The 15,654-nt window shown below is 37.7% G+C and overlaps 1 protein-coding gene across 2 annotated transcripts in view; it reads left to right on the top strand.

Moving 5' to 3' along the window:
* The window catches only part of Dchs2 (dachsous cadherin-related 2), a 261,750-nt gene that overhangs the window by 113,015 nt on the left and 133,081 nt on the right, over positions 1 to 15,654 (top strand). For both annotated transcript variants that reach the window (XM_048813546.1, XM_015484405.2), the window contains exon 2: positions 11,228 to 11,419. In XM_048813546.1, coding sequence (XP_048669503.1) covers positions 11,228 to 11,419 — 192 coding nt within the window. The remainder of the gene's footprint in view (positions 1 to 11,227; positions 11,420 to 15,654) is intronic.

Below are 15,654 nucleotides of genomic sequence, written 5' to 3'. Positions count from 1 at the left end.
TAGAAGGAAAAATTTCAGTTCCTTTCCTTGAGCCACACAGGGTAAGTGGAGTTGCCATTATATTAGAAATGAGTGAGAGGGGAGTGATTTTGTGCAGTGAGTGAGGAGAACCCAAAAGTTCTACTTTGGCCATGTTAAATGTGAAATGCCCATGAAACAACTCTAGTGGGCACATCATAGGGGCCCTTCCACATGTGAATCTGGAGCCCACAGAAATGATGCATGCTGGAGGTATGTTGTCCAGGCTTCCCTCATATGGAAGATATTTAAAATCATTAGACTGGATGAGCTCACTAAAGCAGAGAGTGAAAAAAGAGAAAAGAAGACATTTACACAGCAGTTTGGAAGCACTAATGTCTATGTGTTCGAGCCATATATGAAAATTAATCCCTTGGTGAAATCTTAGAGGTAAGAAGAAAGAATAAAAATGAGGTATCAGCTTTTATAAGTCTGTTTCTTTTGCCAGATCTCTGAGAAGGTCCATACTGGCCAACAAATTTATATCTGAGCTTCAGGGAAATAAAAACCTTGAATGAAATATTTAGTTAAAATCCTCTCATGAATTTGCTTGTCATGTAAGGATTTACAGTATTAGACATTATGCATGTATGTGGAAAACATAGTATTTATGATCCAAATTCATTCTTGGATAAACGGAATGTTTCTAATCATACAAGTCTTTTCATTTCCTGATATCTGTAAGAATGCTATGAAAGCATCCAGTTATGAATTGACTTGTTTTTGAAACATGTAGTTTCCCTTCGTTGTACTATTGTTTTGTAAAGAAGTGTAAAGTATTTGAAAACCATGGTTGTCTTGAATAATTCAAAAGGTTTTACTGTGATATTGTTTGCAAAAATAACAGAAGACAGCAGTGTGTGATAGATGATTGGATGAACCAGAGAAATCTGCTTGTGTTACAAACACTGTGTTAGTCAGCTTTGCATCTGTATGACAAAATATCTGGAAACACAACTTAGAGGATGAAAGATATATTTTGACTCAAATTTCAGGTTTCAGTCCACGGTTGGCTGGTTTCGTTGCTAGTGAGCATCATGGTGGTGAGTGTATGGAGGAGAAGAGCAGCATACCTCTTGACCACCAGGAGTGAGAGGGCCCCGGGGAGGGGGTGTGAGAGAATTTTAGCAGCTTTTTCGCTGCTATAACTACAAGACCCAACTAGAAAAATTGTAGGGGAGGAAAAGTTATTTGGGGTCTCCTGGGGTCAGAGGTCTCAGTCCATGGACATCTGGCTTAATTCTTTGGGGCAAAAGGTGAAGCTGAACATCATGGTGGAAGAGTGTGGTGGAAGGAAGTGGCTCTCATGATGATCAGGAGTAGAAAAGAGACCCCATTCACCAAATACAAAATATATACCCCAAAGGCACATCCTGAATGACCCAATTCCTCCAGCCACATGCTACCTGCCTACAGTTCCCTCTCATTTAATCTCATCAGGGGATTAATTCACTGATTAGGTTGAGGCTCTCATAACCCAATCATTTCACCTCTAAATCTTCTTGTATTGCCTCACACATGAGCTTTTGGGGGAAACCTCACATCCAAACCATAACATAGAGATAGAGAGAGAGACAGATAGATGGAAGATGCAATCCTAGGGACATTCATGCAAGGACACCTTCTTCAACTAGTCCCACTTCCTACTGTTTCCATCACTTCCAGATAATGCCATCAAATTATTAATGCACTGTTTAGATCAGAGCCCTCATGGTCCAATCACATCCCCAAAGTTCCACCTCTGAACATTGCTGCACTGGGTACCAGGCCTTCAATATGTGATCTTTTGGGAGCATTCCAGATCCAAACCATAATAAGCTCTGTTAATGCTAATAATAAACAGTTAAAAAGAGACTTTGAAACCACGTAGTTAAAACTCATGAAAGTAGGAGTTGTAACAATTTTTTTAGATGTGAAGTGAAATATGACAGAGGTATAATTTGGGCTACTTTGTGTACATATGTATGCCTATGCATGTGCATGTGTGTGTATTTATTACAAGTGATATTAAAGCAAGTTTTGAACATGAGTATTGAGCCAACCATTTACTTAAACTTGCTATATTATAATGTAGTATTTCTATCTCTTCTTTTGCCATAAGTTTATTAAGAATATCAACATCGGAGGTCTGTTCACTGAAATAAGTAAATAAGTCAAAGGCAAATGATAGATTAGCCACTGGCAACCTAATTTTTAGTGCCATAAATATCAATTAATTGTTCTTCTAAAGATTACTGTCTTATCTATGGAGGAAAATTTGACATCATTAAAACAGCATTATTGGTGGAGAACTCTGGAAGAGCCTCCATGTGGCTCTTGGGGGCTGAGGAGACTTGTTCCTCTGACTTCAACTTGTTTGATCCATTTTAGCTTAGGTGCCTTAAAGGGAGTTTTTTATTTTCCAGTTTTTGATTTGTATGTGTGTGGGGAGTTAAATTAGGTATTAGAAGAATCTTCACAAAAGAGGTATTGGATCATGTTTTAGATCATGTTTTCAGTTTTAGTCACTCCACGACACATAGTAGTAAAATGAAATTTTACAAAATAGAAAGTCATAAGATAAAAATTTTACTCAGCACAAACACTTTAGCTAGGACTTAAAATTGAATGATTTGGGTCATTTTTAAAAAATTAACTTTTATTTTTATTATAAGAGTAGAATGTAGAGGCATCAATGAATGGAGACCTTGGCTATAAGGGCAGTTCAAATATCTTGAATGAATCCCTAACTATCAGTAGATTTATTCACCAAAATTATATTAGTTTTGATTAACATGTATAAATTATAAATTTTATTATTTTATTAACATGTATATATTATACATATTAATGGGGTTCATTTGATATTTCAACACAGGCATAGAGTGTGCACTGATCAAATCCAGCTTCCTATACATCCTCTGATTTTCTAAGAATTTATTCCCGTGTTTTAGATCAGGGGTTGGTAAACAGTGGCATCTGGGCTGGAACCAGTTAGCCTACCTGTTTATGTACCACTTGTGAATTAAAAATACTTTTTACATTTTTAAATATTGGGGCAGAGGGAAGCAATATTTCATGACAAGTGGAAATTAAATACAATTCAGATTTCAGACTCCACAAATAATTATTTTACAATAGTTCATGACAAGGGAAAGTTAAATGAAATTCAGATTTTGCTCTCCATAAATAAAAATTTTATTGTAACTCTGCTATTCATTTACAATAGTCTATGACTCTTTCATGGTAAAATGGCCAGGAGTGGGCAAACTTTTTCTATTAAGGGGCAGATGGTAAATATTTTAGGCCTGAGAGGCCCATACAGTATCTACTACAACTGTTCATCTCCTGCTTTATAAATGAATAATGCTGCTGAAGGTGCACCATCTAGCATGTTTGAGAACTTGGGTTTGATCCAGACCAAAAATAAACAAACAAAAAAGAGGATATTCCTGTAGACCCTGTGACTCCTACACATCCACACTCTGTAAGTGGGTGTTTGAGAAAGAGGTACTAAAGGTGCACGTAGAGTAGCTCTACAGAGAGATGGCAGATGCCTACCAATACCAGTTATACTTTGGTTCAGCATTTTAAAAGCTCAGCTCTTTTTCATAATATTTTTTCTATGAAATTATTTCTTTGAAAATTTGAAAAAAAAAATAATGAAATAAAAACATTTTTAAAGAACCCCTTAGTTCCCCCATTAGACTACTTAACTTTTCTTTGGTATTTTTGTTGTATACACTAGATTCTTTTGGCACAAATGAGATATTTTAAATACAATTTTTCAATTGTTCTTTTCTGTAAAACTGAACACATACTGTGGACCTTTTATTGTCTTTAAATACACAGTTTTCATGGCTACTTTGAATTCTGTCTCACGGATGAATTATAATTTATTTAAAAACTGTTTTATTGTTGAGTATTTGTACCCTAGAGTAAATAATACTATGTTGTGTCTTTTATACAGATATTTTACTTTGGATATTTCTTCATATATACTGAGATGAATAATTTTAGATTTGGGAGAATGTTTAACAGATGTATATGATTAAAAACAAAACTTTTTCCATATAGGCTATAAAAATGAGTGCATATTTGATTCATTTTTCTCACAATTTAATATATTATGGTTGCCAATTTGCAAGGCCACAAATGTTTTGTTTTTCATTAATTTGATTACCATTAAAGCAGCATATCTTAAATATATTTATTTTTCTGTGAATTGTCAGTTCATGTCCCTTGACTACTTTTTTGTATTGGGCAATTAGAACCATTTTTATTTTTAAAGGACATTAAGTTTTTGTATGTATTTGTTACAGATATCATACCTAATTTGCCATTAGATTTTTTTTGTATATGATTATTTTTCAGAATGCAGAATTAAATGTTTGTTTTGTCTTTTTCCTTTGAGATTTTTGGCACTGTTTTAGGTTTTAAATCCCTTTTTGCCTTAAATTTTCTTTCGAGTATAAGGCCAGGCCAAATATATATTTGTGCTTGAAGTGATTTCATTATTTATATTTGACATATCTGTATAGAATTTATTTCAGGATAAGGTTAACAGCAAACTGGGTCCCCCCAGCCCCACCCACTGTACTTTGCCAATTTTTCTAGCATTTATGTTGATCCACTCACATTTCTCAGTGGTTTTCTTTGTAATATACAAAACTTGAGTTTTAAGGAGGATTTTTCTCAGATGCTACGTTGATGTGCTGCTGATCTGCCTGCTAATTCTTTGTGTAGATCATGCTGTTCTAATTGTTCAGTTTGTAACACTTCAGGGACAGCTCTTCTTCTCAATCCATTGGTTCAGGCTTCTTTTGGGGGGGAAGGGAGACAGGACAATAATTAAATAATAGGATTAGTGATTTCTAAATCTCATTCTTTAAGGCAATAAAAACATGTTATCACAAATTTTGGCTCTATCTTGAGAACATATATTCAAACTATTCATATAATAGTTGTAACAACTTCTCTGAGAATGCTTTTAAAAAGGTAAAACTAAAACACAGTTGCTTCCAACCTCTTAAATAGGTCCATGTATCTTGAGATTTATTTCCTTCTTCTTCTTTTGCCTAGCTGATTTTAGTTGCAGTATTCTGGTGGTGTTAAAAACCATTATGTATTTTGATCTATGGTGATAAATCTCGGTTAATAAATTGTTTTAGGAATAAAAATTATTCTTCAGTGAGTGTTCCGTAAGTGTTGTGAAACATTTTGTTCTTTTATGTTTTCTCTGTAGGTCAAATAGGCTGAATAGTCATGAAAATCACTCTTATGCACAATTACTCAATTCATTCTTTCATGCAACAAGCGTTTACAGCACCTCTCGCTGTGAAGCAGGCAACAGTGTTGTGGGTGCTAGAAATGCATCGGGGAGTGAGATAAGTGTAACATTTACCCTGGAGCTTAAATTCCAGTGAAGACATGTAGTTATCAGAAAAAATAAAATAAAAATGAAAATATATAATTCAGTACAGATAAGTGCTCTGAGTATTATAAGGACTCTCAAGTTGCTTTTGCTAAAACACTGTCTTCACTTGGGCCTGCAAATGTTCAAAAAGAAATTGGCATCTCTGCCTCCATTTTACATCTATCTTCTTTGCTCTGAGTCACTTTGGATTCTAGGAATAGCAGGTTTGATCAATAAGCATCTTGTGATCAGTCAAAACTCCCTCCAAGGCAATAGCAACTTTCCCGCCTGAGTGGTCCTGAGCTAATGATCAACCAGACCACAGTTTGACAAAGATTGCTTAAGTGTGCCTATTTGTTCCTGTTGCCTATGTAAACTGGGAGTTCATGTCAGTGGCCCCTGAAGACAGGGATGGAAATCCTGGTACCTTTTATCTTCCTGGTATAGCTACACTGATTAAAGTTCCTTTCCTGCTTTTCACCATTCACTTTTTACATTTGGTTTTTCGGGCAAGTGGTGGACCTGTTTGATTGAGATACCCAGAGTTGGGCTTTTGGCCTAGAACACGTGCAACTAAAGAAAAGCAAAACAGAATAAGAAGAAACCATTTGCTAGAGGTGAAAGGGAGATATTCATGTCCAGGGTCATCAGGATGGCCTGTGTGACTAGGTAGTATCTGTACCAAGACTTGAAAGAAATGAGAGAACAAGTTGTACTAATGTCTGAAAGGAAAGCCTTCCAGGCAGACAGAGCAGCAAAGATTCCAAGGTGCAAAGATTCCAAGGTGCTGTGAATCCCAGTACCATTAAAGAGATCAACATGTCCAGGAGGGAGATGAGGTTATGGAGGTATCCAGGGATTAGGATTTTACTTAAGGGTAGAATTTTACTGGGTATGATGGTAGCAACTAGAAGATTCTGAGTGGGAGAGTAATATGACTTCTGTTATTTAACAGTATCTCTTTGGCTGCTTCAGTAGAAAGGGCAGGATACCTGAAAAGATTGGAAGGTTAGCGAATTTTCAGGTGGTATGGTGCTAGAAATCAGGAGTTCCCTTTGAGCATGTTGCATGTGAGATACAGGAAGAGATGTTAACTGTCAGTAGGATGATGCATGAGCCTGGACAAGGAATGAGAATTGAGTCATCAACACAGATTGCTTTAGTGTCATCAGGCTGGGACACATCACTCAGGAGTGTATTAGTTTCCTAGGGCCATCACAACAAATTGCCATAAATTTGGTGCCTTAAAACAACAGAAACGATTATTTCTTACAGTCTGAGACTAGAAATCCTAGATTTGGCAAGGTCCAAGGGTAGAACCCATCTTTGTCTCTTCATCAATTCAAGCTTTTCTTCTGTTGTTACATTATCCCTCCTCTTCTGTCTGTTGTGCCTCTCTGCCACTCCTTATAAGGATACTTGTCATTGCATTTAGGGCCCACCTGGCTATTCCTGGATAAGCATCTTTTCTCAAAATCTTTAAATTCATCCCATTTTTCCCATATAAGGTAATAGTTACTCTTTGATCATATAAGGTAATATTCACAGTTCCTGGAATTAAAAGAGTTTACCATTTAGTCGTCTATAAGCAGTCAGTGTGAATGGAAAAGAAAAGTAGCCCAAGACTGTGCTTTGGGTCATGCCAGTGTTCAGACGGAGGGTGAGACCATCCAGACAGTAAGGAAACAGAGGGAGGTCAGTGGGATATGGGGAGGAGGACAGTCAGACTCTAATGCTGGAGAGGCACATGCTTCAATAAGGAGATGCTTAGCTATGTGGAAAGCTGCCAAGGGATTCTGAACCCAAAGACCAACATTCATTACTAAACTTGGTGAGATGGGGGTTGTTGGTGAACTGGCAAAATTGCATTCAGAGAGTGGCATGTTGTATCCACTGTGTTCCTCAATGTTGAATCCAACTTCTACTGGAATATGACAGCCCTGTGTTATCTGTTGGGTTAGTGGCCAGTCAAGTGCTTAAAATACAAGAAGTTGTTTCATGATTTCTTTTCTATTTGAAGTTCTATGGATGAATGTGCATGTCAATAATTTTGTTTCTTCAAAATTAAGTAATCTGATAGCTTAGGACTCGGCAAAGAGTCCTGCTGCCAACAAAATGTCACTCTAAGACTTTGGATTGGGTCTGGCTGATGTGAATGACTGAGACCCTCCACAAGGCTGACCAACAATGCTGACAAGGAGACCTTCTCAGGCAGAGGTGGTGTTGTCCTAAGGACATGCACACCAGTCCTTTCTGACAGCTGCTAATAATTGAGTAACCTGGAGTTCCCAAAGACAACAATAGATCTCCTAAAACCATATGGTAGTCTCAATAACATTGGCTGGATTGGAAGAAAAATACAATGAACTGAATTCTAAAATTCATTCTCAACCTTTTCATAGCATATATGAACAAATGTTTTGGCTTGTGTAAAAACAAATTTCTTATTTCTGCTTTAAAATTCTGCTTTTTCATTCAAAAAGCATGAACACATGTATCAGGGCCAGTGTTCTCACGGCCATGTAAAGCATCTGTATTCCTCCTTATCTAGATGTTAACATGTGAAAAGCGGCAGAAAATTATTTAAATGTAAGAAAGCTAAAGATGGAATCAGACCAATCTTAATATCATAGTGATATTTTGCATCTTTATAGTGTCTCCATTAAACTGGTGAGCAATCACACTCAAGGAGAACAGTTCTGAACCAGAATAAGCTTAAAGTAAAATCATCAGCTTCATCTTAACCTAAAACAGGAAATTGAGAGAGAAAGCTGTGGAACTCAGGATGGCATTGAGAGTGCTGGGATTGGCTCTATAAGTAGATTCAGGGGCAAAATCCTCCTGTCGACTTACTAACAGAGTTTGACCAGGTTCTTCTGGTTTTGATTTAAGTAGCTATCTCTGCAGAAAGGGCCCTCTGAGCATCTTTACCAATTAAGATTTCCTCTTAAGGCTTTGTCAAAGCTATTTGCATTTTCTATTATTCAGGTTGCCCAACTTTACACATCAGTCAGCAGATATTGGACAGTGTAAGCATCATAAAGATTCCAGATTAATTCGAGGCATTGAAGACCTAGTATTAGTAGGTGAAATATGTTGTTAGAGAACAGAAGGTTAATGTATCTAGGGAGTTGGGTAAAAACAGGGAGGAATACATTCTTATTTTATAATTCTGAAACTCAGAATGTGAACTGCCAACATAAATTGAAATCTGTACTTTTATCCCATGTTTGATTCCTTATAGTTTGCTCTGCCAAAAGTCCAGATGAGATAAAAGTTCTTGAAAGTGAAAATAAGGAAACTTGGTTTTACATAAGCCAAAGCACTTGTTTACATATGCTATTAAAGGCCGAGAATGACTTTTATAATGTAATTAATTGTAGTTTTTTTCCAATCAAGTGGAAGTTATTGAGACTCCAATATAGTTTTAGAAGATGCATTTGTTTTGGGGAACTTGAGCCTATTTTATTATTAATAGCTGTCAGAACACAAGAGACCAGATGTATTTGAAGGTTAGTTTTTTTGTAGTGAGGAAATTTGTGGATTTTCTGGTTCAGCCAATCTGACAAAAAAATAGCTCACATAGGATAAATTTTGCCAGAGAATGTAAGATGGATGAGAGTGAAGATAAATTTTAAAAACTATCTCATCAGTTGAAAAAAAATAGACAATGAATGAAAGCAAATAAATATATTGCAATTATTAGGATTTTCATTCAGGCCTAGAGAGTCTCAACCTAAGCACTGTTGACATTGTGGGCCCGATAACTTTTTGTTGTGGGGAGTCTGTCCTGTACATTGTAGGATGTTTAGCAGCATCTCTGGCTTCAACCCACTACATGCCAGTAGAACCTCATTCCCCATTGTGACAACCAAAAAGTTCTCTGGTCTTTGCCAAATGTATTCTTGGTGGCAGACTTCTCCTAGCTTTGAACCTTTGAGTTATGCTGCACAAATGCCCCCAAAGTCACATTCCAGATATTTGCTCAGGATAGAATGAGATGAGGGGACAGGCTTATTGAGACCTTCGCTGCTGGACATGTTTTGGGGATGGAGTTCACTTGGGAAGCACTGTAATTATGGTGTAGCTTCTGGATGTACATTGTACTGCTGAAAAATAGATTCTCTTAAAATCTAAAGTTCAATGAGCATATTAGGAATACTAAAAATACAGGTGATATAGGTGATCTTTTGAATTTGTCTGCCTCCACAAAACCTTGCAACAATGTGGAGGTCTGCCACAATTGTCTCCAAGACTAAGTGTAGTAGTTGGTATTGGGGAGACTATTCTGAGTATAACTTTGCATTTGCTTAATTTTACAAGTAGCAGCTACTTGAAGACCTACACAATCTTATATGCTTATCTTCGTGTATTATAAACGAATGGTGCTTGTGTCAGAGACTATTTCCATTCATCAAATATCCTGATGTTTCTCTGCATTTCCTAGTCACCCTTGCAGTCAAGCTGGGGCCATGCAACTAGTTTTCTCCAGTGAAATGTGAATTGACTTGACTTTGAGGCCGAGGAAGTAACAGGCCAGAGTGCCTAGTCTATCTTCCCCCCACATCAAAGTGACTTGGGGGGTCCTGCCATGACCCAAAGAGAGAGCTGTTCCATGATTTCATTTTCTCTGTTCTCTTTTTCTGGAACAACTGCTAGTTGGATGTTGGACTTTCGGAGATCATCTGCTTGATTTTCTTTTATTTCCAAGAATCATCTCTTCATCTATTTTTCTGCTTTCTGGAAACCAGTTGGAATTTGACCACACAGAAAAGGAGGTTCAGCTAAGCCTTGAGGGTTCAAGCATCACTACTGGTTGCCTTTCTTTATGGTAACGATATTATACTCAAAAAGCCACATGCTGTGACATGAACAGTTATTTGAAATGGTGTCACACATTTCCTAGTACATTCTGCTTTGAAGGAAAGTAAAAAAAAAAGATCACAGGGGTGCATTTTTTCCAGTAAATAAAAGATGAAATGACAAGACTCAAGATTTGCAGAGAGAGAGAGAGAGAGAGAGAGAGAGAGAGCACGTGTGCAATTTCAGGCATCCACCAGGGGGTCCTGATGGGGGAGTACTGTATGTGTATTCCTACACGGTTAGCATAAATCAGTTAAGTGCTTTCGTAATTCCACCTGTTTCATCCTTTTTACTGGTCATATGCCTGCTGCTAACATAAGTGGTGCTTACAGGATAAGAAAGAAATGCCTTTCCTCTGGGCAGTGCCAGCTTCATGTCAGTGCACCCGTTTGGTGAGCAGTGTGCTGGCTTTTATGCACAGAAGGAAACCCGGCCTGGGAGACCCAAAGCTCACCCTCCAGAGTGAACTTGGTCAACCCTATTGGTTTCCCAGCAGTGCCGCCACTCTGCCTTGGTTTTTTTGGCCTCTTGCCATTCTCAGGTTGAGCCCATCATGTGAAGGCCTAGGAGGGAGAGGGAACCAGCTAGTACGTTGTCTAGTCCTGACAGCCACGTGGATATTTTTAAGCCTTTGCAATTGGATGAGATCGCTTAGCTATGAGGAAAGAAATAAGAGGACAAAGGAATCCAGACTTGAGACTTTGAGAGGTCACTTGAACATGTGGGGATAGGCATAGGGGAAGGAAAGAGAATTTACTAAGGGAGGAAAAAGAAAGTGTAGAGACAGAGTCGTGAGAGGAAGGAGGAGAAGAGAGAGAAACAATCAAAGCCCGTGCTTTCCGAATAGCTGAGGTGGTTATGTGATTGTCCAAATCATTATCATAATTCACAAACCACTGAAAGTAATGCCAGTATTTCTGCCGTCTCACAGATCCATCTCCTATCTCATAGGTAAAAGCCTCCGATGCAGATGCAGGAGCCTATGGCTTTGTTCAGTATTCTCTTTATGACGGATTCCAAAGCGATGAAGCCCCTCCAGCATTCCGGATCGACCCACACGATGGGCAAATCTGTGTGTCTCAAGATATTGACAGGGAAAGGGATCCTGCCACCTTTGATCTCCTGGTGAAAGCAAAGGATGGGGTAAGTCTTTGTGTATGAAATTTCAAACATTCTCAAAAGTGAACCATGAAGTGTACTTTGTAGAGAGTCAATTATAAATAATTGGCTTCCCAAATTTCATATACCCATCACCTCTTTCCTTTGCCTGAGTTTTTTTTAAAGCAAATACCTGGCATTATATCATTTTACTCATTAATAATTAGGTAATATCTCTAACAGATAGTGACTTTTAAAAACTATAACTACAATACTTCAGCAGTATATTATTCTTTGATAAAATCTAATATGGATTCCATGTTAAATTTTCTGGATTATCTAAGCATATATTTTAATAACTGGTTTATCTGAATCCATATCCAAGTAAGTCCCTGAATTTTTATTTTTGGCATGCAAGTAGTATATTAAATATACTTATCACATATGTTTTTTTTCTTTCCATAGTTTGTCATTTCTTGTCCTTAATGGTGTCTTTTGAGGGAAAATGTTTTTAATCATAAGAAAGCTCATTTTATCAATTTGTTTCCCTTTATAGCTAGTGGTTTTTTTTGTGTGTGTCATTTTAGCAAGCAATTGCTAAGCTTAGAGATATAGAGGTGTTCTCTAACATTCTTTTCTAGAACCTTCTCATTGTTTCACCTTTCAGATCTGTTTTTTCAGTCTAATGTTGGGAAGGTTTTTTTCATTATTTCTCCAGTATGGTATTCAATTAATCCAGAACTCTCTACTGAAACGATCTTTCTTCAATGTAATAGAGTCTCACTGTTGTGGAGAACCATGTGATTGTGTATGTGTGTCTCTCTGGACACTCTCTTTTTGAGCTATTTGTCTGACTTAGTGGTAGCAATAGATACTCCTAATCATTTGAATTTTATAATACATTGTAATATCATGTATTCTCTTAGCTTTCTCCTTGGCTATCTCTGATAATTTGCATCTCCAAATACATTTTGGAAACATCTTGTTCAATTTCCAGTACATTACAGTAAAGGTAGACTAGTATGCACACTGACACTGGGATATTTTTCACTTACTGTATTTTAAAGGCTTTACTTGTTTCTTTTTTTCCCTTAGAATATCTTTTTTTTCGTGTACTTCAACTCAGATATCTTAGCAACATTGAATAAAAATTTTCCAATAAAATCTTCTCCCTTTTTTTCCAAATATATTTCTTTTGATGTATTTGAAAGAAATGGTGCTTATCTCATTCATTATGTGAGTATGCACAGGAAGAGTAATTTGAGGGTAATCTGAGGCACCTGCTAGGTGCCATTCCATGGATCTGTTTGTTTTTTTTTAATTTGTTCTTTTTGGAAATACATGACAATAGAGTGTATTTTGACATATTACCCATATATGCATTATAACTTACTTGTTTCTTTTTTAAAATCTACTTATTATTCCTTTGTGTAGCTATATACTGCTAACACCTCTATGGGCTGATGTTTCTCATTTGAAATTAATAGGAGACTGTACCTACTTAAGACATGAGTCATTGGGAAAATAAGTCTAATTGTATGCATTACAGGTAAACATATAGAAGCTAATATGAAATAAACTAATTTATATTCAATAAGATATTTGTGTTCTATTTGATTAGATTGTTGTGAATACCTGCTGTGTGGCTTCCGGAATCCTTGATCCTATGTAATAAATATGTAGGAAACAAAGGTAATAATAAACAGACGAGTTTAGATTAATGTAAGTCTCTGCAATTATTTAAAGCCCAATATATCCACACAGATATTAATATAAGACTTTAAAATGTATTCTTAATAGATCTGGGGACAATTATAAAAAGGCCCTCTAGAGATGAATAACCAGGTTAAAGTCAATACTGCAGGAGTCCAACACCTATTTCTAATTAGCTGGTTTCAGAAGATCTTGTAATGATGTGTAGAAGTGGTTATCTTTATACAAATTGCATCATTTGGTGCAGGAAGTTTTTGTTTTTTTTTTTTCTTTTTCCATAGTCCACTAATTAGGAGCACTGTAGCGGAATAAGAAAAAAAAAATCAATGCAATCAATTTGAACTCCCTTGCTTACTTCCATTTCCATACTCTACAGACTTATCCCCTAAAGAATGGAGTCACTGCTGTATCATCCAAGTGCTACTTTAACCACCCATCCCCCCCTAAAGTATCTCCAGACTGAACAAATGGGATACATTTTTCCCCAATCAAGAGGCACATTATTTTTAAAGATAATTATATTTAAAGATAATTTAAAGATAATTAAGAGAGATAACTTACTGTTAGGAGTTAGATGGGGTATCCCCCAAAAGTTTGCATTTTATGAGACAACACAGAAGGTTTGGAGGAGAAATGACCGGGTTATAGCCTTAACCTAATCAGTGAATTCAGCCCTGATAGGATTAACTGAGTGAGAAGTGGAGGCAGGTGGGGTGTGGCTAGAGGAAGTGGTTCATTGGGGGCATGGCTTTGAAGTATATATTTGTATCTGCCAAGTGGAGACCCCTCTCTCTGCTTCCTGATCACTATGTGAGCCACTTCCCTCCGCCACACTCTTCTGCTGTGATGTTCAGCTTCTCCAGGAGCCCCAGGGAATGGAGGCAGACTTCAATGGGCCGAGACCTCTGATACTGTGAGCCCTCAACTAGACTTTTCCTTCTCTACAATTGTTCTGGTCGGGTCTTTCAATTGCAGCAGTGAAAAACCTGAGTAAAACACTGTCTATGTGCAACTTTTGCCAATTTTTAGAAATAAAAAATGAGACAATCTTTACATTGATGATGTTTGATGAGTCAGAATATTCAAACTTGTAAAAACTCCTTGTTTTGTAAAAAGAAAACACTTCTAAAAAAAAAGCACAAAATATTTCTATTAGAATTGCAACACCCTCCCTATGGGTTCTTTATATTCAAATTCTCACTCTCCTTTTTCGGGTGATCTCATTTTTAGCCCAGTGCAGAACTTAGTTTCCAGAGAACTGCTCTGACCCTCCCTGTTTTAATGTAGGTTTTCATTATTATTTCCATATGGTAAGGACTATAGATCATGAGTAGCTGCCATTAAAAAAATAGTTAATACAGAGCCAAGAGGAAGGCATGCCACCCTTGTGTCACTATGCCACAAGGGTGATAGAGCTGTGCAGGTTGGGGGAACATGTGCATACAGTGAAATAACAAGTTGGCCAGGAGGCCTAAGGAGAGAAAGCATTGTGAACTAGAGCATTTACTGTGGTTTCCAGGGATGGGCAAGGCAGAATTGGCAGTTTTAGTATTGACTGGTTTGAGTAGTTGCAGCACACTCTAGGACACAGAGACTGTACCAGTTGTCTAATACTTGATGCTGGGTTGATCAGGGCAGGTGGACAGTGGCGTGGCATATAAAAGCCTAATTGGGATGTGGGTTCTGGATGTTTGTTTGCATTTGAACAGCGAGTTGTTCACTGTCCTAGGACTGGGCTAAGCCTGGGAAGGGCTGTCCTCCAGGGTCATCAAGGCCCCAGATGTCAAAGCATCCGAATATAGAAAATAGGAGATATGGTTAATGCACTACCCTGGGGGGTCTCCAGGAAGAGAAAGACTAAGGGCTCCTCAGAACTCCTGGAATATTGGGGCTGTACAAGAGAAAATCTTTGCAGCTACCTCAGTTCAATACCAGCTTATTTTACATAACAGTGATATTGAGGCAATTCACCTTTTGTCCACGTGTAGCATCTTAAATCCTCAAAGGAAGTTTTTGTCTTGACACAGGCTACTTCAACACTTTCTTCTCCTTTGCTGCACGTTGTCCCTGGCAAGCTTCACCAGCGCTGCTCAGTCCTGGGCAGACAGCCCATGGACTCATCAGCAGCTGCTTCACCCTCCTCACTGCTTCCCCATCCTCCTCCTTGTCTTCATCTTCATTTTCCATGGTTTACTTTATCTCCATTCTCTTCTGAGTTTGTCTCCTCTAGAAGATTTTTAGCTGCTGGTTCCATCTCCACCCAAGTCTGTCTTTCTTCAATCTTGTGGGACTCCAGGCATTAAAAGTCATTGAGAATCACCTGCTTCAAACATGCCCCCCAAACAGAAAGCAGCCCATATCCGAGACCAGAGTGGCTCTAATGCCACATTGGTTTTTTTCAGAACCATCTTCGTCCTTCCAACTGGCCTAAGGCAAAGGACACTCATAAAATGGTGACTATGGCCCCATCTTCTATGACAACCACTTTGGCTATCTCTGTGGGCTCCTGTGTGATGACTTCCCCAAATTCCTTCTTGCTGTCTATCAGCCTTGTCCTCTACTTTTTT

The sequence above is a fragment of the Marmota marmota genome, unplaced genomic scaffold (assembly GCF_001458135.2).
Source record: "Marmota marmota marmota unplaced genomic scaffold, marMar, whole genome shotgun sequence".
Lineage (NCBI taxonomy): Eukaryota > Metazoa > Chordata > Mammalia > Rodentia > Sciuridae > Marmota > Marmota marmota.
The sequence above is the reverse complement of the archived record's forward strand: the minus strand, read 5'-3'. Positions and strand labels throughout refer to the sequence as shown.